At 44.3% G+C, this 24,827-nt stretch overlaps 1 protein-coding gene across 1 annotated transcript; it reads right to left on the reverse strand.

Annotated features, from left to right (window-relative positions):
• Positions 1–289: 289 nt before the first annotated feature.
• Positions 290–23,545, reverse strand: SLX4 (SLX4 structure-specific endonuclease subunit). The gene is made up of 14 exons (XM_075719193.1): positions 23,139–23,545; positions 21,681–21,944; positions 20,683–20,857; positions 18,721–18,936; positions 17,530–17,744; positions 16,097–16,410; positions 14,289–14,571; positions 12,781–12,869; positions 8,808–8,954; positions 6,913–7,082; positions 3,591–6,055; positions 2,266–2,368; positions 1,546–2,028; positions 290–922 (listed from the first exon to the last, which is right to left on the reverse strand). Exons 1-14 carry the CDS (start codon positions 23,506–23,508, stop codon positions 586–588), a joined length of 5,631 nt encoding a protein of 1,876 aa, XP_075575308.1. The 5' UTR covers positions 23,509–23,545; the 3' UTR covers positions 290–585.
• Between the last annotated feature and the right edge of the window lie 1,282 nt (positions 23,546–24,827).

Below are 24,827 nucleotides of genomic sequence, written 5' to 3' on the forward strand. Positions count from 1 at the left end.
TTGTATTTCCACAGTGCTCCCTGCCTTAACAATCAGCAGGGCAATCGTATGCTGAAGAAATGAAGACGGCAGTCACTGGGGTCTAAACATTCAGTGCTTTACACAGGAGAAAGGGGACCGATTTCTTGCAGGCAGGTTATTCTATGGAACACTGGAACTTGAAGGGTGAAGTGTTTCACAGCCCAAAGCCAGGGAAAAGGTCTTGGCAAGCGTCACTGAGGGAAGCACCTGCCTCTAGAAGCACCAACATGAAGAAAAATTGAGGACCCAAAATTTATTAGAAAAATGGAAAGAAAAGAAAAGGCACAGGAGGAAAATCGGGGGGAAAAAAAGAGGCTCCAGATGACCTGTGTGCTGAAGGCAGAACAGTGACTGGAGGAGTTTGTGCAATTTGGAGCAGAGGGCTGGGAATGGGAGCTCAGTTCAGACCCATTCTCCAGCATGTCATCTGACAGCAGGCCGCAAGGAGGAGCAGTACACCCACCGATCACATCACCACTGCTAGCACCAGCCTGGAATAGGGTTTCCAGCTTATCAGGAAGGCCTCCACGTACAAAATTTTCAGGATGGAGGAGTGGGCCCCATTTAGTATCGTCTCCTCTGTTTTTTGTTCCCTTTTCTTTTCTGTTCCTTCTCCTTCCGGGCTCCGGCCGTGGTAAACGTGATACAGTGAGCATCTAAAAAGTCCAGCAGCTTTGCCTTGGAAATTTTAATGCCATTCTGTTTCAGCTCTGTGTGCAGCTCAGCCAGCTCAATTGGCTCATAAAAGAGAATCTTGTGGTACAGGGCTGTGTTTGAACGGATGTAGCACCTTACTGCCTCCAGCTTATCTTCTTCCTGAGCTGCTGCCTGAGATGCTGGAAGCTCCTCTTCCTCCTCCTCAGATGCAAAAGCACAGGCTTCAAATCCATTCATGAAAGAACTAAAAGCAAGATCAAGTAGACCAGAGATCAAGGAAAGAACAGGCCATCAAGGACAGGACCAGAGCTCAAGTCCCTGGTGGCCAACCCCTGTGAATCCCCTCTGTAGGATCACAGACTCTCTGATACCAGCACCCACAAAACGAGCGAAGCAAAAAATGGCACGTGTTCTGCAAACTCCCCCATCCCAGCGGCAACAGTGCTCACCCAGCCCTGGAGCTGTCTGGCATTCCTTGCTCCTCACCCATAGCACCTACTGCTGCCATACTGCAGCAGCCTCTGCCGAGTAGTGCTGTGCCGTCCTCTCCCTACTCTAGCTGCAGGTTCTCAGTCAACGCTGAGTGCTCCTTGTCGCTCTAACTTGCAGAGACCAGGCATGCCAGATTTGGGCCTTGCCCACATGCAGCCACAAGCACTTCTGTGTTCTGAGAATAGCTCACTGGCAATTAGACTAAAAAACCAAAGCCTATTTCTTTCGTAGGAGTGTGTTGACCTTCAAATGACACGCCCAAGGAGATGGCAGGGCCACTGTAGACCACATGGACACTCACCTCTGTTTGCCACATTCCTAGCTCATCTCTGTCCTGCATCATTGACTGTTTTGTTTAGTATTTTGTTCCCTTACCTCTGTGAACCAAAAGAGATGTCGCTTCCATCCACTGAAGAAACTGCAGACTCCTGAGATGCTGAGAGCATTGGTTCCTCACCATCAGCTGCCAGAGACCATCTCTCTGGAGATACAGACGACCTTTTCTGCTCTTTGGCTCCTTCTGGGTCATGTGTCATTTTAGTTCCCTCCTTGGGTGCTGCACAGCCTGTTTCACGGCATCCAACAAGGTCATCATCAGCCCTCCCCACAGGGAGCACTGAAGAAGCTGTAGCAACCTGCTTCCTTTTGCCCACCGCCCTCGAGGCATTGGCACGCTTTCCACCTGCAGTCCGGTCTGCCTTTGACTGCCTAGAGCGTTTGGCTGGGGACTTCTGCAGGGGAGGCTGCGAAGATGGGATTTCATCCTCAAAGTCAGAGTCCACATCCTGGTGAGTATACTGGAATATCTCCTTCAGCTTCAACACCATCTGGCGTTTTGGGAGAGCACGAACTCCAAATCTGAAAGAGAAAGGTGGGAGCTTAGGTTAAGATAATGCTGCATCTTCCACTGTCACAGCTCAGGAAGACGCTCAGACCAGGAATTCCAGTGGTCAGCTGGAAAAGTGTGTCATGACCTCAAAAAAACCTGACTGGAGCTTCACCATGGTGTCACTTTCAGCCCAGGAGTGAGCTTTCACACTACCTGCCAGCAAGTTGCTATTCGTAAAGAGATGTAATTGTGGAGCCAATGCTAACCTGCTCAACTCCTTCTTCAGTTGCGGGGTCTCCATGATGGAGTAAGCTGGCATTGGTGTCATTGGAGTGCTGGGAGGCTTGTCGTTCTCCTGATAGGAAGGTTCTGCAGAAGAATAAAATTACCATGATCGGAATTAGTACAGAAAGGACTTAAAATGGCTGGTATCGTTCCCTTCTAGTGGCAGGTATTCCAATATTATATAATAGATGTTTAAGTAGCACTACATTCCTACAAGCTCTTTTAATTATTACTCAGCTTCATACTGGACAGAACAGTCAACTTTTTTTTTTTTTTTCTAAACTGGGATACTTGGTTTTTATTGACTTTAAATCAGAAAACAGCTTAAATCAAGACATATGTCATGTCTGAATATGAAGCCCATTCAGGGCTTTATTAGAACAGGCAATGTTTACAAGGCAGTTAAAAAAACATGTTCACTGAATTCTGTAAACTGGTTCTTCGCCCAGGAAGGAAATTTTGTAACAGGGACTTGATGCAGAAGAAACTGAGCAAGTCAAACTTCTGGGGTCCTGAGTTAGATACTGATTTAATGATACCAATTTACTGATACTGTGAAGCACAGTCAGTCTCACATGTCATGTTCTGAAGACTCATTAAACCAATCACTTAGTATGGCATAATTGGTAATATATTTAATTAGATACTATGAGATCAATTACTGGTCTTAGATGGAAGGAACCATGCAAGGGTACGTGCTGGGCACGCAGAGGTCTGTTGCAAGGGCCCAGAACTAGCAAACAGAAGACAGCACAAGACAGCAGTGCATCAGCAGAGCTTTGCCCGAAAGCATGCATGAAGCCTACCTATGGGCAGGGATAGGCACCCACCCCCAGGTAGCCTCAACCCTCTGTGCCCGCACCACCGCGTTGCTTACCTGATGTCCTTGTGTACGTTAGCACAAGCATCACTTCACAAATGTGTGAAAAGCAAGACTGTACAGAGCACCCATTACTACAGGGAACAAATACCCACTGGCATGCAAGCGGAAGGCTGGTTTTTTGTTCTGTTTTCATTAGGTTTTTCTCCTCCAGGTACCCGTAGCTTCTGCAAGGAGTACCATCACTATCAAAGAACCAGTGTGAATGAAATACAAGCTGCTATGCTCCAGGAATCCCACATTTAGATATGCTCTCTCCCACATCAGATGACTGTGCCTCCTTTGTGCATGGCCCTGACAACTACTGCAGATCAGAAGGCCAAAAGACCCCTTCAACGTATCAAGTGAACCACAGGTCAGATGACCACTTAAAATGAAGACAATTTAACCTAGTCCAATAAATCTAGTATCAATACAAGCTCTCACCAGGAGTCTTTACAGCATCTGTCTGACAGGAACCTGCTGCAGCTGACAACCTCTGAGACAGAGGAAGCATCTCTGGAAATTCATCTTCCTCTTCTTCTCCATTCCAGTCATCCCAGATTTTGGAGTTCAGGTAACTCAGTCTACTGCCCACTGATGAACATGCCTCAATAGGACTCTTTTCAGGACAAAGCAAAGTTGTTCGTCTGCCAACAGGACTTCCTCGAAGGGGGGTACTGCCCTTAATTTCCTGCGCGTGGACAGGGCTCTCCCACTGGTCATGCCAAGAGCCAGGTCTGGGGCTGCTGGCAGTGCTGATCTTTGCACGGCTGACCTGGTTGAAGTCCTGGCTGTTACCTCTGACTGGTGACAGATATTCAACATGCCAGCAATCATCAACGGGGATTGGGGGCTCGCCACAAAGCAACACGCTACTACTCAAAGAAGGCAGACTTATTTCCTTTTCACTGTCCTCTACCTCAACCACACTGATACTTGTTTTGTCTTCCAATGACTGCTCATGGCATGGAGGCACAGGATTGGATAAAAATGAGATCTTGGCACATTTGCTTTCTATGTTGATATGGCCAGGGGAGAGAAGAACTAGATCCACTGGAGAAACTGGTGGGGAGTTCTGGGAAAATGATCCTATTGCTGGGCTGCTGGAAGGGCTCCTTTCACTGACTGAGTTCTCCATAGGCAAATGTTCGTCTGACAATGTTGTTTCGTGAACTTTTATTGAATTTCCAGTCATTTCATGGTTACTATTACTTGCTGCTAAGTTCTTTGTGCTGAGTTTAGATCCTGGACTCTTTAAAGAATTAATACTTGTGACCTGAGTCTGTGTTGAGAAACTTCTGCTTTTGCTCAGAACCGGTGTGTCTGGCACTAGCCAGGAGCTGTCTGTACCTGAAGACATTTCATGACTGAGCCTTTTTTCAGGGTTCAGTTTTGGACCCTGTTTGCTCTCCGTACAAGCTTCTATTTGTCTGCTGAGAGGCAATTCAGTGGACATCTTTACTTCATTACTTACATGCACTATATCTGTAATGCCACATGACACCTGGGTTGATCTCTGCTCTGTTTCAGTGACTGATGAGTTATGTTCAGGTTTTGGTATCTCAGGACCTTGTTCTATGTTTGTGCATTTCAGTTGCCCAGAGATTTCCATTTTATTCAGAGCAGAGCCTGACTCTGGCGACTTCTTGTCTTGTTGTAACTCTATTTCATCATCAGAAGATAAAACAATAACATCACCCTCCTTCTTCCCCTGAGCTGCAGCACCCTGAGTTCTGATGACCAGTGATGACACCACTGGTGCATATGTATGCTTGTTTAAATCAATGTGGGGAAGCTCTTCTGGAGAAATTGTGTTCTCATTTCCTGATGCAGTATCCAGCTCGTTGGCTTTCTGAAAGTGTATTTTATCAGATGGGAATGACTTTTCCTTTTTGTTTTGCTTTGGTGTTGACACGTGTTCTCCGGCAAACTTTCTCTCTGATTTTGGAGATGCAGGTGAAGAGCCAACAGCAGGAAAAAGGGGCACATAAGGTTTGGGAGGAGGACTCCCATAGAAACCGTTCCTATGTGGAGAGAGGTCTTTTTGTGACTTGCTGTATGGAAGTGAATCATTAACATCAACATGTTTTTCACTAGGAGCCTTTCCTGATTCTTTGATAACTTCTTTCATTGGGGAAGGCTCACAGTAATCTCCCTGAGTTGCAGAAAACAAGCGTTCATAACTTTCATTTATATTAGTATCACCATGGAAGCTAGGAAACTGTTTTTCACAGTGACCTGCCTTGTCATCTGAGACCTGAGATGGCTTGGAATCCTTCACACCTTCACATCTCCTAGCAGTCTCTCCTTCATTAACAGTGGCACCATGGGATGCTATGTCCCATTTTTGAGGTTCACTGTGGTGAGACACAAAAGTGGTCTGTGGATCATTCACGCTCTTGCACCTATTTATATTCTGCATTTTCTCTTCTTGTGCTGACGAGTCATATTTAGATCTCTCCACATCATTGCCATCCCTCAAATCTTTGAAGCTGTTGCTTATTAAAGCAGATTCAGATCTCTTTACCTCTTCCTCCTCAGTTTGCTGGTTTGTACCTTGGGCTGCCTCAGTATCACTGCAGATGCTGCAGTCTGTTCCCTCGCTCACTTCTGTTTCACCTTGAACCATCTTTCTCTGAGTTGCAGCAAACTCATAGATTTCCTCCAGCTCCTGTTCACCCACCCCATTGTCATCTTCCTTCTGGCATTCAGGGTTCAGCATAGCTACTTCTTCCTCATCTTCACCCACCCACACTGACTTCAAGAGGTCTTCAAAGTTCTCAGCTCTGTCCTCACAATCTTTGTCATCCCTCACAGAGATAAGATCATCTTCTGAATCCACTCCAGAAGACACCTGACTCTCTCCAGTGTTGTTTTCACACTTTGCCATCAGTTCCTTCATACCAAACCTGCAACAATATAATAGTATTTATTATTACTTATTAGTATTTATAATAGTTAGTACTTTCCTCCTCCAGTATTTCTTCACCTGATCACTCTTGTGAGCCTTGTAAAGGATTTGCATGAGGATGCTGGTTTCCTAAGAGATACAAGATCCAGTATACTCCTAAAATTCAGAATTCCCATTTCCAGGTGTCACTTACATGAAAGTATCATGCTCGCCCTTCCTTTTTTACGTTTGAGACTAAACAGCTATATGACTGCACTAAAACCCCTTTGCCATTTGCACTGGTCAGAGCCCCACAGAATGGCTGGGGCTGGATAATGCCTGTCACGTGCAAGGTTTTTGGAGTGACAGGACACCTCTGTACATACATTTTGGCAAGACCCAACCATTTTCCCCCCATAACTCTGCAAATGCTCCTACTTCAAGCTCTTTACTTAGAGCATGCCTTAGGATCATGACCGAGAGCATGGCTGACACGACACATTAGAGTTCTAAGCATCCAATACATTCTGCAAGTGTTGTTCAGGCTAAGTGCATTGCTACTGCAATGCTTTGAGAATCACATATAGAAGATACGCTCATCATTGTCAACATCAGCTGTCGATAAACACCCTGAGACAAAACTCTTGGCAGAATTCTGCTAAGCATATACTGAACATAGAAAATCTCACACAGATACAACCTGAAAACAGACGCATGGAAAACATGAGGGTAGCATGTTCTTATGTGCAACTCATTTAAGATGTGAGCAGAGGACTATGGAATTTGTAAGCCACTAAAACTGCAACAGAAGATATCAGGTTGGGGTCTGCGTGGCTGAAAGCATGAGGGGATCCAAAACATGCTCATGATACAAACCTGGCAGCCAGAGCCCCCACCTGGGGGAGCACCCCAGCAGGGATGTCAGCATCAGCAGCATAAAGGTATCGCAGGAATGCACACACCGCCTCTCCTGTCACGTCACTCAGCAGCACACGGCGTGTCTGCGCATTCCCATCCTCCTCCACTAGGAACCCCTGGCTGTGAACCTGGGGTAAGAAGAAAGCAAACAAAGTCCATTTGCTAGTAAAGGAACAGCAACACCAACGTTCTTGGTCCTACCAGCTTACTCCTTTCATTCGCTGAAGTCTTACCCTGGGACCAGGGCCTGATGCCTCAGAGGGAAGCTAAGATGACCAGTTTGCAGAGCTTCATATGGAACGGGCCGTTTCCTTCCTGACCCTACAGCTGTTAGCTTTGATAAAGTTTAACTACTCTTTTTAGTCACACATATAAAAGATGGTCTTAGAGTTCTCCAGTTAGTTTTGGAATCAAATTACTTCCCAGAGCACAATTTCCAGAGTTATCTATACCTCTCTACAAGTGAGCTTCCTCTAATCTGTTTTGAATTTACCTACCCTTGATGCACTGCCAATTCTAGTTCTCCTGGTGTATCCCAGGAAAAGAGACACCATACAAAACACTACTCCACTGAACAGGACCATTATCTGTGTGGGTCCAACTTGATCTCAGGTTTTGGCGAAAATGCGTCTCCAGTTCAGTGAGGTCTCACTTCCTTTGCAGCCAAATCATGTATTGTCCTATCTGAAACTCTCTCCAAAGTTAGGGGACACCACGCAATAGAAAACACGAGCTCCAAAGTAATCTCTGATTAATTAATGTCTCCTTGTTACCCAAAATCTCCAACAAAGAAGAGCACGCCCTCACCTATACAGAAAATAAACATGAAATGCTGCTCTGCAGGTGGGGACTTACAGGAAAACAACCCTCTGCAGGCATCAAAAATACAGCATAGGACCAATCCCACAACTCTACCCACACAAATGATTCCTGCCCATGAAAACTGAATTGGAATGCTGAAGCCAGACAGAGCTGCAAGGAAATAGTAAGAGAACATGGCTAACCCAACAGTTTTTAAAGTCCTTTGAATTTTTTAAGGGATCTTCATAACTATTAAAGAATGTGCATGTGACCACAAATCAATCTAAGACTGCTGTATGGCATATATGAACTTGCTTCCCCTCCCCGAACATTCATGGACCCCTTAGAAATGGCCTGACTCATCTTGGGTGGAAACTACTGCCAACACACATGAGGATAAAACTAAACTTTCCAAAAAGACAGTTTTAAAAAAAGCTTCTTATGTTAGGGAACTGGTTGCATGGACTGGTGGCAGCTCTGTGAAATAGTAGAGTTCAAATCTCAGGCTCAGTGCCTTTCACTGTCCCGACAGGAGGCTGCATAGGAGCAGGCTGGGAACTATTCAGTGTAAGAACTACTGCACTAGCCTTGCAGAAAGCACGGTTCAGTACAGCTACCTCCAAAGCAGCTCTGAGTGACAAAACCTCTGTGTAGGTTATTTTCAAATACTTCCCAGAATCTCTCTATTCCACACTCAAGCTTCCCAGCCTGGGTGACAGGCAGGACACACCAAGATGGACAAGGCAGTCTGCACTTGCACAGGCACAAAAAATTAAGGGCAAAAAGCACTTAGGAAGCTTCCTCCATTGCTCATGGGCAGAATGCAAGGAAGGATCCTTGCCTCCCCATAGTCCACCCAGATAAAGTACCACATTTTCCACCACTTTGTCAGGATTCTGGCTTCCTAAGCTGAAAAACCACTGCAGATCCAGAGGCACTTGGCATTAGGCCTAGCAGTGCTCTGTGCTGATTCTGTAGCACTAACTGACTGTAGGTATGGGTAGTTTGGGCTTTTCTGAAGCAGAGGAGGAAAGTATGTCAGCAGTACTTACAACTTGAATGGCCTGTGGACACCGTGCGTACAACACAAACATGTGGGCATAAAGGACTTCCCCAGAGTCCACTTGGAACTGGACATCACTTAAGTGGGGATTGTTGACCATTGCACTGAAATCTTCAGCCAGCAACCTCAGAGAGGACTAGAACACAGAAGGAACACAAAGACAGAAGTTACATTACAGCTGTCAAACATTTCCCTGAAAAATAAGAAGGGAACAACCCGGTTTATCAGCATTGCTGTACTGTGGGCCCCAGTCTGGATACACTGCCTTTGCCTCCTGAAGATAATCATCAGCATTATCAACTTCAGGTCTTCCATATGACAAATAAGCGGACAAGTCTAACAGACATTTCCGGCTTTGTTTTCCTCCACTTTTTCACAGTCTGGCAATTGTGAAGAAAGGACAGTCGTGTTGTATTCTACTGTACTTGTTCTGCCCTGTATTACAGCACATTATCACCCTCAGATCCTCACCACACCATTTCCTGATGCGGTCTAGCTACTGCCTACAGTTGGCCTCTTGATCTACTGCCTTCCACCACATTTTTAGGAAACTGTAATTTCCACTTTGACGGACTTGAACTCAATTCACTATAATTAGAGTAAGAGGAAAGAGGATGACTCAGGGATAGGGTAATGAGCCTTTCTTCTCTCGTTCACTGTCTGGCAATGACAGCTGAGAAGAGCAACTCTGCAGCAAAGGGCCTACAGAGAATAAAACTAATGCAGGTGTCTAGTTCAAAGGAACTTATGTGCTTGTTACTGAAACCCCTTTTGAAAATTCCACTCAGTTTTATAAAAGAAACGTAATTTCTATTATTGTTCTAGAACCCCTTGCTGGAATTTTGGGGAGGGCTTGTTGACTGAGCTACCTGTGACTGGTTACTGGTGATGGTAAAGGTCAGGCCTGGGGCATGCTGCCAAAGACAGCAATGATGAATGCTCTGTTTCTGCTCTGGAGCTGCTCCCAGTATGAACCCACCCCAGGCAATCTTCTAAAGACTCAGATCCCTCTAGGCAAGTGTTGCAGCTCTGGAGGTGGCCACTGCTTCAGAGAAGTGTGAAATACCCTCAGCTCACAGTTGAGAGGCTGGCTGACTGTAAGTGGAAACCAGTTTATAGTTAACACACTAATCATTGACCTTGTGCTTTTCAAACCTACTGCAAAGTTGAGGAACTGCAAATTTTACTCCAGTGAACATCTGCATGAGATGCAGTTCCATCTGGAACAACACAGCTCTTTATTTTATTAGCAGGTTTCTACATTAGCAGTGGACTGTGGAAACCCAACCTTTCTACTTGCTCCAGCATGTGTCTGCAGGCAGCCAACACTAATTAGCACCAAAACAGCAGCACACACCAGAACACTTCTTCCAGGCCTTCATAGGTGGGCTAGAGAAGACTCTGCATGTCATGGCAGTGATGTGGACTGATCTCCAAGGGGAAGACAGGAAGCTCAGTCTGGAAACTAATCTGATGTTTCTTGCTTTCTTATTCTTGGCAGGTAGAATACCTGCAAGCCTACCTCAGGAAGCCAGCAAACACAGACTCCTGATGCTACGTTCCAGGCAGCAAGCCCAGAACAGCTTTCCTGCTGATGCTAAAATTATGAATCAGGAATGAGGAAATTAAATAAGGCTAGAAATCTCCTGGCTGCACCATTCTCTGTGCAAAGCAAACAGACTGGTCTGAAGACAGCTCCAAGTGGGCAAGTGCTCCTGTCAGAGAACACACCAGAACACTCTCTCCTACTGAGGAGGCCAGCTAGACTGGACTCCACAGATGTCACAAGGGTCTTAAGCATGGGTGGGGGGATGTGTTACTAATGCAATGGATGTATTTGCTCTACATGGTTACACTCTGTCTGTGCTCATATAAAGCACAAATCTCTCCCACTGGCAATCCAACTCTCCAGCCACACTTCATTTGCTCAGGAAAACTATCATGGAATCAAACTAAATCTGAAAAAATCATACTGGTTTTGCTGCTAGCAACTGAGTTTCAACAACAGTTTCTGTATGGCTAAAGGCCTCTGGTTTAATAGACTCAGAAGGTTATAAAACAAGATGTTTTTTCCTGCTAAGGATTTTTTTTTTTTAATACCCCCAAAGAATATCTAGAGTTTCTCTAAAAAGTAGCTGGGATACTCAAGCTCAGTAGATTCCCACCTCACAGAATTGTCTCCTTTTAGAATCCTCTTAATTCTATTAGCACAAAACATCTAGGCATTAAAATTTATCTGGCTTCAAAAGCTACTAGCTTTCATGGCATGAATATTTATTATCAAACCAAGGATAATAAGTTTCACCAGATAAAGTGGATGGCCCTGGTAAGAACATCATAGAATCATAGAATCGTTTAGGTTGGAAAAGACCTTTGAGATCATCCAGTCCAACCATTAACCTCACATTACCAAGTCCACCACTAAACCAATTAAGGGTAGAGTAGCAATTTCATGTTTCCTGGCTTGGTGGCTGGATTATTTATAATGAAAGTAAAAACTAGGAATCATTAAGATTGGAAAGGACCTCTAAGATCATCATTCCAATCATCAACCCAACACCACCATGCCCACTAAACCATGTCCTAAAGTGCCACATCTACCTGTTTTTTGAACACTTCCAGGGATGGTGACTCCACCACCTCTCTGGGCAGCCTGTTCCAATGCTTGACTACCCTTTCCATGAAGAAATGTTTCCTAATATCCAATCTAAACCTCCCCTGACACAGCTTGAGCCCATTTCCTCTTGTCCTATCACTAGCTACTTGGGAGAAGAGACCAACACCCACCTCACTACAACCTCCTTTCAGGTAGTTGTAGAGAGCGATAAGGTTCCCCTCAGCCTCCTCTTCTCCAGACTAAACAACCCCAGTTCCCTCAGCTGCTCCTCATAAGGCCTGTGCTCCAGACCCTTCACCAGCTTCACTGCCCTTCTCTGAACACGCTCCAGCACCTCAATGTCTTTCTTGTATTGAGGGGCCCAAAACTGGACACAGTATTCCAGGTGCAGCCTCACCAGTGCCGAGTACAGGGGGACAATCACCTCCCTAAGATGAATTAGGGTCTTTTTATATGCAGTTCAGTTGAAGAAACTGATGATTACATTTCCACTGGTGCATCTGGGGCAAGATGTGATCTACAGAACACTACTGGCTTGATAAAAAAAATCATCTGTGACTTACTAGCCTGTATTCTTCACCTAATCACCATTTTCAAGCTAGATCCTCCAATATGTGTTCCCATAATTGAGGATTTTCTATACTAAACCTTTTAAAAGCTCACATTAGCAGCAAAAAAGTGCTCATCTTCCATGGACCTCACAGCATTCCACATCATCTATTGGATTTTTATACCAGATGACAGAATTTATTGCAAGTCAGCCAGTCTTTGCAAAAATTCTCTCTTCCACTGCAAGGCACGGCGTGGAGAGGATGGTGACAGAGGAGGAACAGCTCCATTCAGAACCACCCGAAGTAGCTGGGTGTGTGAACATGGAGGAAGCACAAGACAGTTCTGTCTCTCCTGGGCTGCAGCCAATTTTCTCTTGGATTGCCTGGGCATTAAAGCAGAGTACTGCCTAACGTGGTGCGCTGCATCACTAATTCCTACCCCCAAATACTCTTAGTGCTATAACATAACTCTCTAACCTGGTTCTCTTTATATAAACTATGCACAGATTTGCCTTATGTTACCTGTCATTTTAAATCATCTCTCTCACCAGCTAGGGCAAGTACTGAAAAATCCACAGGCATGCTTGTGGGCATCAGTGAAATACCACCACGTGTGCTGATCTCACCCGTGCTCGTGATGATTCCTGAGCGTCTGTGAACCTTCTGCACCTCTTTGTTTCTATGGACAGGAATGGGAAATATTCCATACTTCTATGAATTGCACAAATGCAATAGCTTCTTTTTTATAGTGATAAACAAATATCAAAAAAGTGGAAAAAAAGGGTTGTTCTTACTCTTTTACAGCTGCTCATCAGGACATTCTTCTCTTTGGATGGGGGCACAAAGCCACTATGTGGAGTATCACTGGAAGTCAGTTCTTCTCCTCAAAGAAGAAAATGCACATCACAAATCACATACAACTTCTTTGTGAGACAGAGTGATGTAAAAACTCCTAACAGGATCCTTGCCGACAGCTCCCCGAGAAAGCTGCTATAACCAGCCTGACTGAATTGAAGGCTCAGCCTCTCCCTCATGCCTTTATGGGAGGGTTTAGCTCTGGGCTGCAACAGGCTGTGGGTACCCGAGTACCATTCAGCCATGAGCAGCACGAATCTCCTGCAGATCTGTGTGTGCCATAATCATCCAGATGGAGGAACCATGGAGTGCAGCATGCTTCCCTGCTTTCACATCTCAGTTTTCCTCCAGTGGGAACAAAACTATGACACAGAGCTGGATGCGACATGCCATGGTCTCATGCTAGCAGACAGGCAGAACGTATCTTGGATCCGCATTTCAACCTAGACAAAATGCTGTGGGCCCTAGTGCTCAGAGGCAGCCAGTGAAATCAGTTTTGCACAGCCTAAGCCCTGTGGTAGTCTACAGAGTGCACAGAACAGGATGCAGAGCCACAGAAAAAATTAATGTCTTCAGAAATGGGTTCTGATGCATTAGTGTCTGCACAGTGTTTTTTCTCCACCTGGTCTCATTTACACACACAATATACATTTATGCGCGGAAATTATTTCCCTCACCCAGGAAGCTATACCTCCACTGAAATCCCAGGAGTAGTTTCATAGGACCAGGAATCATTTGCTGCAGTTTAGTAGGGGAAGTGAGGAATATTATACCCAAGTGAAAATGCAGACAGGTGAACTTAGCAACCATGTTCTCTTTCACAGGTGAACAGGAGACACACAACACATTCTGCTGAACAGCTTTTCGAGGATATCATTGACCTTGAAATGTGCAGTTGTGTACCACATACAACTATGACTAGGGACATTAGAGAGCTGCCCATAGAGGAATTCTAGGTGTTGTATTTTTTCAACCCTGTATAGGTACAGATAAACTTCAGGTTTGTGTAATTGATGTACCAGTGTAGTATCATCCCTCTTGCACACCTCTCTCATTCAGTTGTCTCAAGACCTGAAAAAACAGTGCACATAACAGAAAGACTGTCCAAATAGCAGGGATGAGGATTTTGTCTCAGCTGTTGAACATGTCCGGGCTCCCTCCTGGCAGAAAATACTTTGATAACTTTAAGGGAATTTAAAAATAAAATTTAGTATCTGCTGTCCAGGAGTTCTCTTAAATGCTAGTATTTATGAACCACTTCAGAAATGTCAGCTTGACTGTATCTAAAGCTTACTGCAGAAAAATGTCCCCCTACAACATCACCTCTTGGATCAACATCGACATTCCGTGGGTGCTGTCATGGCTCTCCTAACTTAGCACTGCATAAGTTTGTCTCTGTGTAGCTGAAGGCACTAGGGACAAGGCTCACAAAGCTGCCAGAACTTACCTGGCTGCTCTGCTGCCTGAACGTGGTCAACATCAAGGTTCCACTGAGTAAGGGTAAGTCCTTCCCTGGCCAACTCAACTAGGTCCTGCAGGGTCTGAACATCCTTCTGGCTGTGAGATAAAAACTGCCCATCTCCTTCAGGGCCTGACTTGGATTCATCAGAAGTTTGGCCTCCAACCTCTGTGCAAGTGGGCTCGTGAGAACTGAGGTCAGGCTGAATTTGTTGGGATACTTTTGGCTGATCAGATCCCACCAATGGCAGAAGGTTCTCTGGCTTATGATTCTGATCAAAAGAGAAGGAAAAAAAGACACCAATAAAGTAGGACTCATTTTGTGTATTTGCAGAGCTCAGAGCATAGTCTCTACTTCATATTTTTGAAACATCTAGTAAAGGATTACAGAGCATTCCCCAGGTACAGGGGCTTCTGAGGCAAAAGCCCTCTGCAGTTTTATGAAGGACTCTCCAGAGATAAGACAGGTCTGAACAGAAGAAAGGAAACTACAACAGAAAATGCAGAAAAGGTTGTTTCTCCAGGAGCATGTCTGTGCAGGCAATTGCCAAGCAGGGAGAAAGGATGGTGGAAATGCTCCCACTTCAACATCTAAATATTTCATTATAGCTGGAGAGCCTGGCAACAGTCACAGCTGAAGCTCTCCAGGTGCTTCTGTTCTGAGTTCTGAAATGCCTTTGCAGTTACATGTAACTAAACCAAACCTTCACCTTGGAGCTGATATTCTCCAGGTTTGGTCTCTGTTTCCCAATAAAAATAGATTTGTTTGTTTATTTCTAAGTAAAAATGGTTTAGCCATTTCTGTGAACGGAAAGAATCAGATGGGAAAACACACTCTTGCCATGATTTTAAAGGCTTTTCTACTTTTTATTTTTAAACTTCTCTGGCAGTTTTTGGCTTGAACAAAAGGTCAAAAATCTTCATAGGATGGAACCCCTCCAGTACAGCCCTAGCCTGTGATAAGCCAGTGAAAAACTCTGGGCTTTGACTAGGGAAGAAGTATTAAATAAAGCACCTATACATGCACAGTAGTTTTTGAACAGAAGCACCAAATTCTTCAAGAAAAGAATGAGGGAAGGAAGATAAGCAATTTTCTTCTTCTCAGTGAGCAAGTGTGTGATAAGATGAGACTAAAAGAGCTTTGTCTACTTCTGTAGGCACTTTTTATAAAAATACAGAGCATTGTAAGAGACAGGAGATCTAGATGAAAACCAGAATGAAACAGTGGAACTGAAAACTGGATCAAAGCTCATATGCCACAAGAGGCAGTGGGAGGCACAGGGAAAGCCTGAAGTGCAAATGCTTCACTTTACAACTCTAGGTGCTTCCACCTTCTCCTCTGTGCATGACAAATATCAGTCTTCAGTTTAAACTTTTCACCCAGATCCTTGCTGAGTGCAACACATGGGTAACGCTCATATTAGAATCAATCAGAGAAAAGTGCCAAGAAGGAAAACAAGAGTCAGGCTGATGTAAACATGGACAAACTAGTGGTAAAATGACCACAATGGGGTCCCTTTACTCAGTACTCTCTGTTCCCATCAGTTATATTTTCTGAAAGCTCAAGGAATAACATGCTAACGTGAGCCTTGGTCTCCTCTGCAAAAGGGAGAAATGAAAGTTCAAGATCATAAAACCTAACTGTGTAAGACCAGGGGACAGTAGGGCACGAACAGTGAGTATGAGTATCAAGAGGCAGGGGATCACTTGTTTAAATACCAAGTGAGGAAACAGAAGGGTTACAGGGTAAGTGAACTTGAACACAAGTATCAGAGCAAGGACAGAAGAGCTTCGCACCTGCACAGGCTTCCAAGGTACAATTGGAGGGGTTAATCCAGTAGTGTAGAATGATTCAGGGTCATAGGATCCTGTCAGAGCACTGATATTCCACAAAAAGCACTCCCTGTTTTTGGACAACGGCAAGAGCCAGGTTGCTTTCCCAGATTCATCCTCCAATATCCTACTATTGGGAAGCCGAGGGGTGGGAGGGAATTCCACCTCTTCTGCAAGCAGCATAGCTACTCGCTCTTGGATCCTTTTGCGGGCCTTCTCCGGGTTCTGAAGCAGTAATGGTGGAGGTGCAGTTGGGCCTCTTTTACGCCGTTTTTTCTCTTTAAAAAGAAAAGGAAAAGGAACCCAAATAAATAAACAGCTGAACACATAGGGCAGAGGAGCTCAACATGCCAGCTCCTTCAGGTGTTGCAGTCAGTGATGGCCAAAAGGCAGCTACAAGCTGAACACAACTCTTAAGATTTCTGCAGGCAGCCCAAAGCCTTGCATCACCCTTAGGGAGAAATTAACTCCAGAAACTGACTCCTGCTTACACTGCTCTGCTGCCTGTTGGGAGTGGTCACATCTCTACAAAAGCTGATCTTTACAGAATCAAGTGATACCCATGCAGTCTACCTCCCAGACCCACAGAATGGTGCCTGTACACCACTTGACTAGATCCCAGTGCTTTGCAAAAAAGGGAATAAAAAAAATGCCAACAAATCCATGAGGGACTCCTTTTTTTGTGTACAGGTCACTGACGATATCAAACCACAGCTCACACGAACACTGAGCAGCTTTCATTTGGTAATCCTGTGTCTTACTACCTTTGCTGTACTAATGTCCAACCCCAAATCCAACTGGCAGTGCCTATTGGCAGGAGGAGACCTGAGCAGGGTCATGAAGAGTGAAGTGTCCCCTCTACACAGCACTCAACACTCTCCCCTGGCAGCTATCTTCCTTTCTAAACCTTTCTGCACACTGAAATAGCGAAGCACATGCTCAACAGCATGTGGTATACACGTATGTCTGTTACAGAAAGAAAACGGAGATAAGAGATAAGGCTGAAAAAGCTGCATTAATCCAGGTTGCAGCAGAATGAATAGGAAAAAAATCTACTGCAGGAGAAATAATAATCTTTTCATGTTATTTCTTTTCACTTCCACAGTTTACAAAAAACTACAGCTTATCTTAAGAATATTTTACAGATTCAAAACAATCAATTGGTGAAAAAAGCATGAGATTCCTAAGGGATTTCACTAAAACCCATGGACATCCTGCAGTCTTTCTTGACTGTGTGTGGATACTGCATATTGCTGAAGCTCTGACAGCTTAAATAAAGCAGAAACAGGGTTGTCATCCCTCCTATACCCAACAGAAAAGTTTTAGTGAAGAGCAGGCTGTGTTACATTACTCCTCCAATAACACAGCCTTTGACACTAACTCACTTGAACACATACCTGATCCTGGCTTCCATTTGATTGGCAAAGCAGCCACTGGTTTCACATTTGTAACTGATTTTGCTTGTTCCTGCTTTTCTTGCTCCAACAGAGAGCGTGACATTGCCATAGCAACCAGCAAATCTTCATCCTTAGTCTCCAATTTGGCCCTCTTCTGCATTTTCTTTGAGCCCTCTTCGGAGGAGCCTTTTCGCTTTGACCTGCTTGGTTGATTGCTGAAATACAAGAATGTAGCAGGAAGCCTAAGTTAATGCGACTGGATCAGAGACAAGAAACACTGAGCACTGCAGGCCAGCTGCTCTACTTGCTCAGAGAGATTCCCATATCCAGGATAATGAGAAACTATTCACTACTTTGTTCACTAGCAGAGCACAAAGGATTTCTTATCATCCATGGAATTTAGAGCAATTTAGAGAAAATCTGGTTTTGAAAAGGTAAGCACAAGACTACAGCACTGATGTAAGCATCTGCTATCTCTACCTTGAATGCTTTTTTGTACCAAAGTGGAAAAAACAAGTTGAAACAGGGCAAAATCAAGATCACCAGAAAATGCTTTCCCACTCTTCTGTTTCTACAGGGAACAGGCAATGGTCCTTCCTCAGCACAAAGGGACTTATGAGCCCTTCTACAAATTCAGTCAGGCACCACTTGCTGTACTCTGAAGGTTCTGCTCAAATCCAAGACAGCAGATGCAGCTCTGTACCGAGCACATTTCAAAACATCACGTCTATTTCCTCCTTGGCTCGGGGTGTAAAGCACATGCATCCAGTACAGCCACAAGCCGAATAGCTGAGGCATTGGCATGACAGATGCTCAGGAGAGACTGCATGCTCATGCTGTGTGGTTTGCTTAACAAGCTCAAACACACCATTCAGCTGTACGGTGTAGTTGCCTCATAGAGTACAAATATTTCTGACAAACCAGTGTAAGATTATTTACTCCCAATCTTGCTCTTGCCTGCTGACTTTTAACGTCATCCACCACCTGAAGGAAAGCAAGATGATTTCTCCAACCAACTACCACATTCTACTTATGTGGTACTGGGTCATGGTTCTACTTGACCTTCTTTGGACTTGGGGCCCACCCAGCCTGCGAGTCTGCCTTGCTTCTACCATTCATCCCCAGGAGCACAGGGTCAATGTCTCTCAGGCCAAAGAAAGTAACCAGTATCTTTTATTTTCACCAGCTTACCTGGGACACTGAAGAGGTGCATCACCAAGTGAGGACACCTGCAACTGCACTGCCTGAAGAAGCAGCTTAGGAGGAACATCCATCTCGATAGCACAGCGTTTCAAGTGACTGACTCGGCTCTGTGGGGTTTGGAACCGCTTCCCGCAGATGGGACATTCAGGGACCAGTGGTTTGCTGGAGGATGACATCTGCGCTTCTTCCATCTCATCCAGACACCTGTGAGATGATGGCAAAGCTCACCTCTGAAGACTTTAAAACTGTCCATGCTAGGATTAAAACCATAGTAAAAAAAAAAGGGAGCACAACCATCCCTAATATCTGCAACAGCCAAAGAAACATCCCCTAAAGAAAGGAGAATTACATACCCACCACTGTGATGAATAGGACATATAACAGCTACATGGAAACTATGGCCTCAGAGGCATATTAAAAACATGTTGCTCAGAAGCAAGTGCAGGTAATAACCTTTTTAACTTCACTGCATGCCCATCACCTAATCGCTCCTTTTGCCTTCATTCTAACATTCCAGCTAACTTATAATCCACCGTTAAAAAAAGAATCACCCTACCAGAGAAATGGTAAGTCTTCCCCACCTGAAACAGGACTACTTCTTATCCTTCTTACTACTTTTTAGGCATGACCACATGCAGTGTCAAGAATGCAAGCATTTTCAAGTCAGATATCTCACTTGACAAAGACAGTGTTCTATGCCACAGAAAAGGGATCAGTCAAAATGAACACTGCACTTAAGAGTGAAGGATAATGAACTTCTAATAATTTCTAGTAGGCCAAAACTATGTAAAAAATTTTAATGGTTCTTTTTCTGTCCTCTCCAAAGAGATTTAGGGTATGAAATCCTGGATCTACAATACCTGTTATAAAAATCACTCCCTGATTAGGTAATGACACACACTACCTACACATACAGGGTTGTATAAGAGACCATTCATCTGATGTACTAGGACTGGTGATTACTAGTTTGCCAGTGCATCTATCCATCTACAGCTTTACCTCTGGTGATCAAGACTGCTACCAAAAAATCCACTGCTAATACAATCTTGTAATCTCACCATATGATTACATGCCTAATAGTTCAGAAAGCAAACTTAATTTCAAAAAGCATTTCTGACACACTGTCACTGTTTTACAACCTCTGTCCTCTCAAGCAGCAGCAAATATCTGAAGACAGAAACAGCAATAACACCTCTAAAGCTGCAGCCGCAGATAACCCTAATGAATGTGAGCCACTCAATAATGTGATGTAGGACTGGACAAATCAAATCACTCTTGCCCCCGAAAGTGCTGGAATTAAGAAATTAAAACCATTCAAATGTGCTGTTTCTGATACTTTCTCAACAGAGGAGCACAGACTTTTAATTTGCAAAGAGCTATCGGTACATAATATATTAACTGTACTTGATATTTACCACTAAGGAAACTGTTAAATTAAGGGCACTAATTTCAATTTGTGGCAGGTATGCCTTCCCTTAGCCTCTCTACTCTCATTGTCAAAGCTCTAAAGGACAAGTTAGTTGTCTTTCTGAACAGTATCACCTTTCCCTCAGCAAACAGCTCAGATACGCAGGACATACTAGATGTCCTTAGACAAACAATTTTTAGCAAAATAGATCAAACACTACTTTGTTGGCTGAAATCAGCAGATCTCAAAATCTGCAGTAGTGGGTCCTCATTAATTTTGTTGCCACTTTACAATCACAGCCCCTCTGCTACGCTGCTGCTGAAAGCAGCATTGGCCTTACCACACACATGCAGAAGCCCTGCAGGGTCAGACAACCAGCCTCTGCTTTGAGATCAAAACAACTTGTTAATTCAAGCCATAAAGGTCCATGCCACTATACAGATTCCCCTGCTACCATGTTCTGTAATGGCTAAGCTGACTGAGCAGTCTATGAGGTTAAGGGGGAGAGGGTGTGGAAAGGACACATCATGCTGGTCTTTCACCTGTTAACATGCTGCTCTCGTCGTGTTGTGTTCATGGCTGAGAGATCCTTCTGGCAGATCTGACAGAAAAACAAGCCTGCATCCTCTAGGCTTGCCAGGGCTTCCTCTTTGGTTTCCTGCTGAAGAGCCAAAGCCAGAGCACTGTCATGCTCCATGGATGGAAGACGGTGGGTATCTGGCAAAGAAGGGAGAGATGATCTAAGATAAAAAACTAAGAATCTTGTATGAAAGGTATAGAACTGTTACACTTCTGATTATTAGTTTATTAAACTAGACATGTAAAAATTAATTGCACTCTTTCTCTTGCATCTTCATATTTGATTTCTCACAAGGGAATGTACAAACTGCACTTTAAACCCTACAGGCCTGCACTGCCCTGGGAGCAGGAGGTGGCAATTCATTCACAGTACATCACATGTTGGAGCCAAATGAAGGGTAAGTTTTGGCTATAGTTTCTGAGGAGAACATGCGGTCTTACACACCACATATTAAAACACAGCAGATTTTCATGTCCACACAGAACCAACAGGGCCTTGACTTATAAAGAACCAAACCAGAGTAAAATTGCTGTGCATTCAATACATCTGCATAGAACATATTGCCTTACAGAGTGCTTGGAGATCTACCAAAGACAGGGGCTACCTAAGAGTCATATTTACCTAACAGCTACCTAACACTGTCCCAAGGGAAGGATGACAAAAGTTCACTGATCCTGTTGGAATTTCAACCTGTTTCCAAGAAGACAATTATCCCTCTAGAACTGAGCATAAGGTTAATTCAGCCTCAGAGAAGAGCTGGGAGAAAAGTATGGCCAGTCCTTTAACAATAGAGAAAGCAAGTTTTCTCAGCAATCTGGAGTGATTTATTCAGTGCTGCACACTGAGCCACTAGGCTAGCTGGGAACAAAGCCCAGGAATCCAGACTGCTTCTCATGCAACCATTCTCACCAGACCACAGCACTCTTTCTGCACGTACAAGAGCTAACAAGAGAAACGTACCATTCTCTGGTGGATTCTGCTCCTGGCTTCCGTCAGGGAAATCCACGCTGGCTACAGACTTTGGCAAGCTATCATCTGTGCTGTGTTTTAGCTGCTCAGGTGCCACTCTCTTGAACTGCTGCATTCTTTCCACTACCAGCTCTGCTACCCGCATCTTCAACCCTGCGAGCGGTGGTATCTTTGAGGTGGGTGAAGAGCAGGTCCCTGGCTGCGTAGCAGGATGGAAGGATAACGTACTCTGGGAACACCTACTCAGAGTATTTACTAGAGGGGAAGAAAACACCAGAGCTTTACCAGTCAGTTTTAAACACATAGCTGAGCTGCCCAGAGAGCTGCTGGGAAGCCTTCCCCAACAGCAGCCTAAGCCAGACTCAGTTTTGCAACAGCCATTCTTAGAGGAAGAACTGAATAATGTGTTTAGCTATTACATGACTTTATACTTGATAACCACAGTAACAGTATCAGGCTTCTGTGCTACAGTGGAGTTTAGATATCTCTATATTCCTTTTAGAGGAAGGAATATTAAGGAAGGCCTTGCCTGAAGGTCACTAGCAAGAGCAACAAGCAAGGAAGCCCTACAGCCCTGCTCTCCCCGGCGTTGCCACTGCAGGATGTCCTGTGGTTCCTGCTGTTCTTTCCTCTGATCTCCAAACCCTATCTGTGACTTGAACTTTCAGGCTCTGAGCTGAAGGAACCCAGAGTTCCCAAAAAGAGGTGGCAACAAGCAGCAGGCAGAGGCAATGCCAGACTAACACCTCAGCATACCACTGCTCTGCTTGAGGTATCCTGTGGTTATGGGCAGCACACAAGATGGGACTAAAGATCTCACCAGCCCAGTACCTTGTCTCTGAGTGCAGTCAGCAACACATACTTAAGAAAGGGTGATCAGGACAGGACAGGTACAAAATAATCCTTCTCTTGGCCGAACATATTTATCAGTTTAAGGACTTCCTGCACTGATGACTGCATTATGGCCATCATGTTTAATAACCACTGACGGACTACTCCTTTATGAATTAATCCAACACTTTTCTTAACTTGTTTATATTTCTGGCCTTGTCAGTGTCCAGTGGCAATATATTTCACAATACAATGATGCACTGGGTGAAAAAGCACCTCAATATATTCTAAGCTTGCTTCTAGATGATTTGAAGGTGTTTTTCTCAGTTCTGATTTTGCAAAAAACAGTGACTAATGACTCCCTAACACATCACTTCGTACCAAGGCTTCACCTTACTGAAGGACATCTTCTGCCTGCCTGTAGCACAGAAGACACTCCTAGGTTAAACCCCTGGATAAGCCTAAGTAGCTAAGTGTAGATGGAAACACAAATGCAAGTCTGCTTCGACCAGTGCTGCTATATGTCCCCTCCAGGTGGACTTCTGAAGAGCTCCATGGAACTACAGAGTGTTTTCAGTCCTAGCCTATTTTCTGTTTGAAAGATTTCGGTTCACTCACCTGTCAGGGTCCTCTGGCTACACTCACTGGCCACTGCACTCAGCTGGCTGGCAGGGAAAGGGTTTCTTATTCCATCCCCTTGTGCAGTCTCACCACTACTACAGGCTACAGCATCACCATCTTCTTTGTGCACAAATGTTTGTTCCTGTGGACCCAAATCTTGAGGCAAGTTTGTTTCCTTCGCTGCTGGTAAGTGATGATGGTTTTGGCTCTTAGCAGCAGCTTTGCCCCTTCTTAATTTGCTTCTTGCTGCAGTGCTTTTTGACCTGTTCTGAGCCCTCTTTGCTGCCTCAGCATCCCCAGCTTTTTTCTTTGCTCTACCCAAAAGATTTGCCCACAACTCTTTAAAATCATTGTCCTGTTCATCCATTGACTTGCAGATTCCTGTAACACTGCGGCCTAATGACACTGTGAGGACGGGAGGGCAGGGGAAGATACCAGAATCAGTTCAGGTTTGCATCCTCTGTGACCTGCAATTTTCACCAAGTCCCTTCCACCACCTCAAAGATTTCCATTCTCCAGACTTCAATGAGGTCAACACAGTGGGCACTTCTCCGCTGTTCTGATAGTTCATTCTTCCACACTTAATTCACAGCTATTTAGTAGAGCACATTCTCTCTCCAAGGACCCCACTTGCTTTCACACATAGCACATCGACAAGTTGGTTCTTCAGAGGTCTCTAGACCGTAAGTTAAGCACCTCAGTTCATACAGAGCATGCGTAGGATCTTCCTGATATGCTAGAGGGCTTCAGAAAGACACTTAATAAAGCCCTTAATAAAGAAACAAAAACAGGTGATTATGTAGGATGGTATATGCAGATGCATTGTGGAACAGGGCTGGGATAGAACTTTGAAGGAGGAGAGAATTTGTATAAAATAGTAAGATTAGAAAAACCATGTATTGACCCAAAACACCATCACTATCATTGTACTACAGACATGCACAAGCCACGTTAGGAAAGAAGAGGAAAGCTTTCAAAACAGATACCTGATACCGGTAGGCGTTAGTCCTGGAGCTCAGGATTTGAGACTGTCCTTTTTTTATATGCATTCATACTTACATTTATATAATACAAGATGAAGGAATGCAGCAGAGGAGGAAAAAAAACCCGTTCTTCAGATCAAGCAGCTATTCTAGAGTGTAAAATTCTGCTTTGCGACACAGCAGCTTTAAAAAGGAGAGCCCGACCTCATTTTGAGAAGTAAATAAAGGCAGTTTCTGGCATTTCAGAAGGGTTTCTGGGACAAGTCTGAGAACAGATCTATCAAACATGTTCATCCTTTCTCTCCTCCTACCTCCATGGCTACTCACATTCAGGATTAGCTCTCCTGCTAACTAATACTGAACTCTTCCTCCGAGTACTCAATTCACCATGGCACTGACCACGTTTCACAGACTGCTGTCAAACAGACAACTAACAGACTAAACAAACGGTATTTTTAAACGAGTTTCTTAATCCTTTCAGCTACAGTAAGAACAGTAGTACTAGCTAGGGATTACTTGGAACAGCACTAGGTACAATGCCCAGATGGAAATGCCATCAATCCCATGCAACATTAAAACTAGATCTCTATTCTTAGACATTTTGATTGTCCTCTTCTTCCTAGTCCTAAGTTCACTATGGTTCTGGCTATTTTACCAGAGGTTTTATATTGCTCCCAAAACCTATTTCTTTCAAGCCTAAACC

Source organism: Pelecanus crispus, chromosome 11 (genome assembly GCF_030463565.1).
Source record: "Pelecanus crispus isolate bPelCri1 chromosome 11, bPelCri1.pri, whole genome shotgun sequence".
Taxonomy (NCBI): Eukaryota; Metazoa; Chordata; class Aves; order Pelecaniformes; family Pelecanidae; genus Pelecanus; species Pelecanus crispus.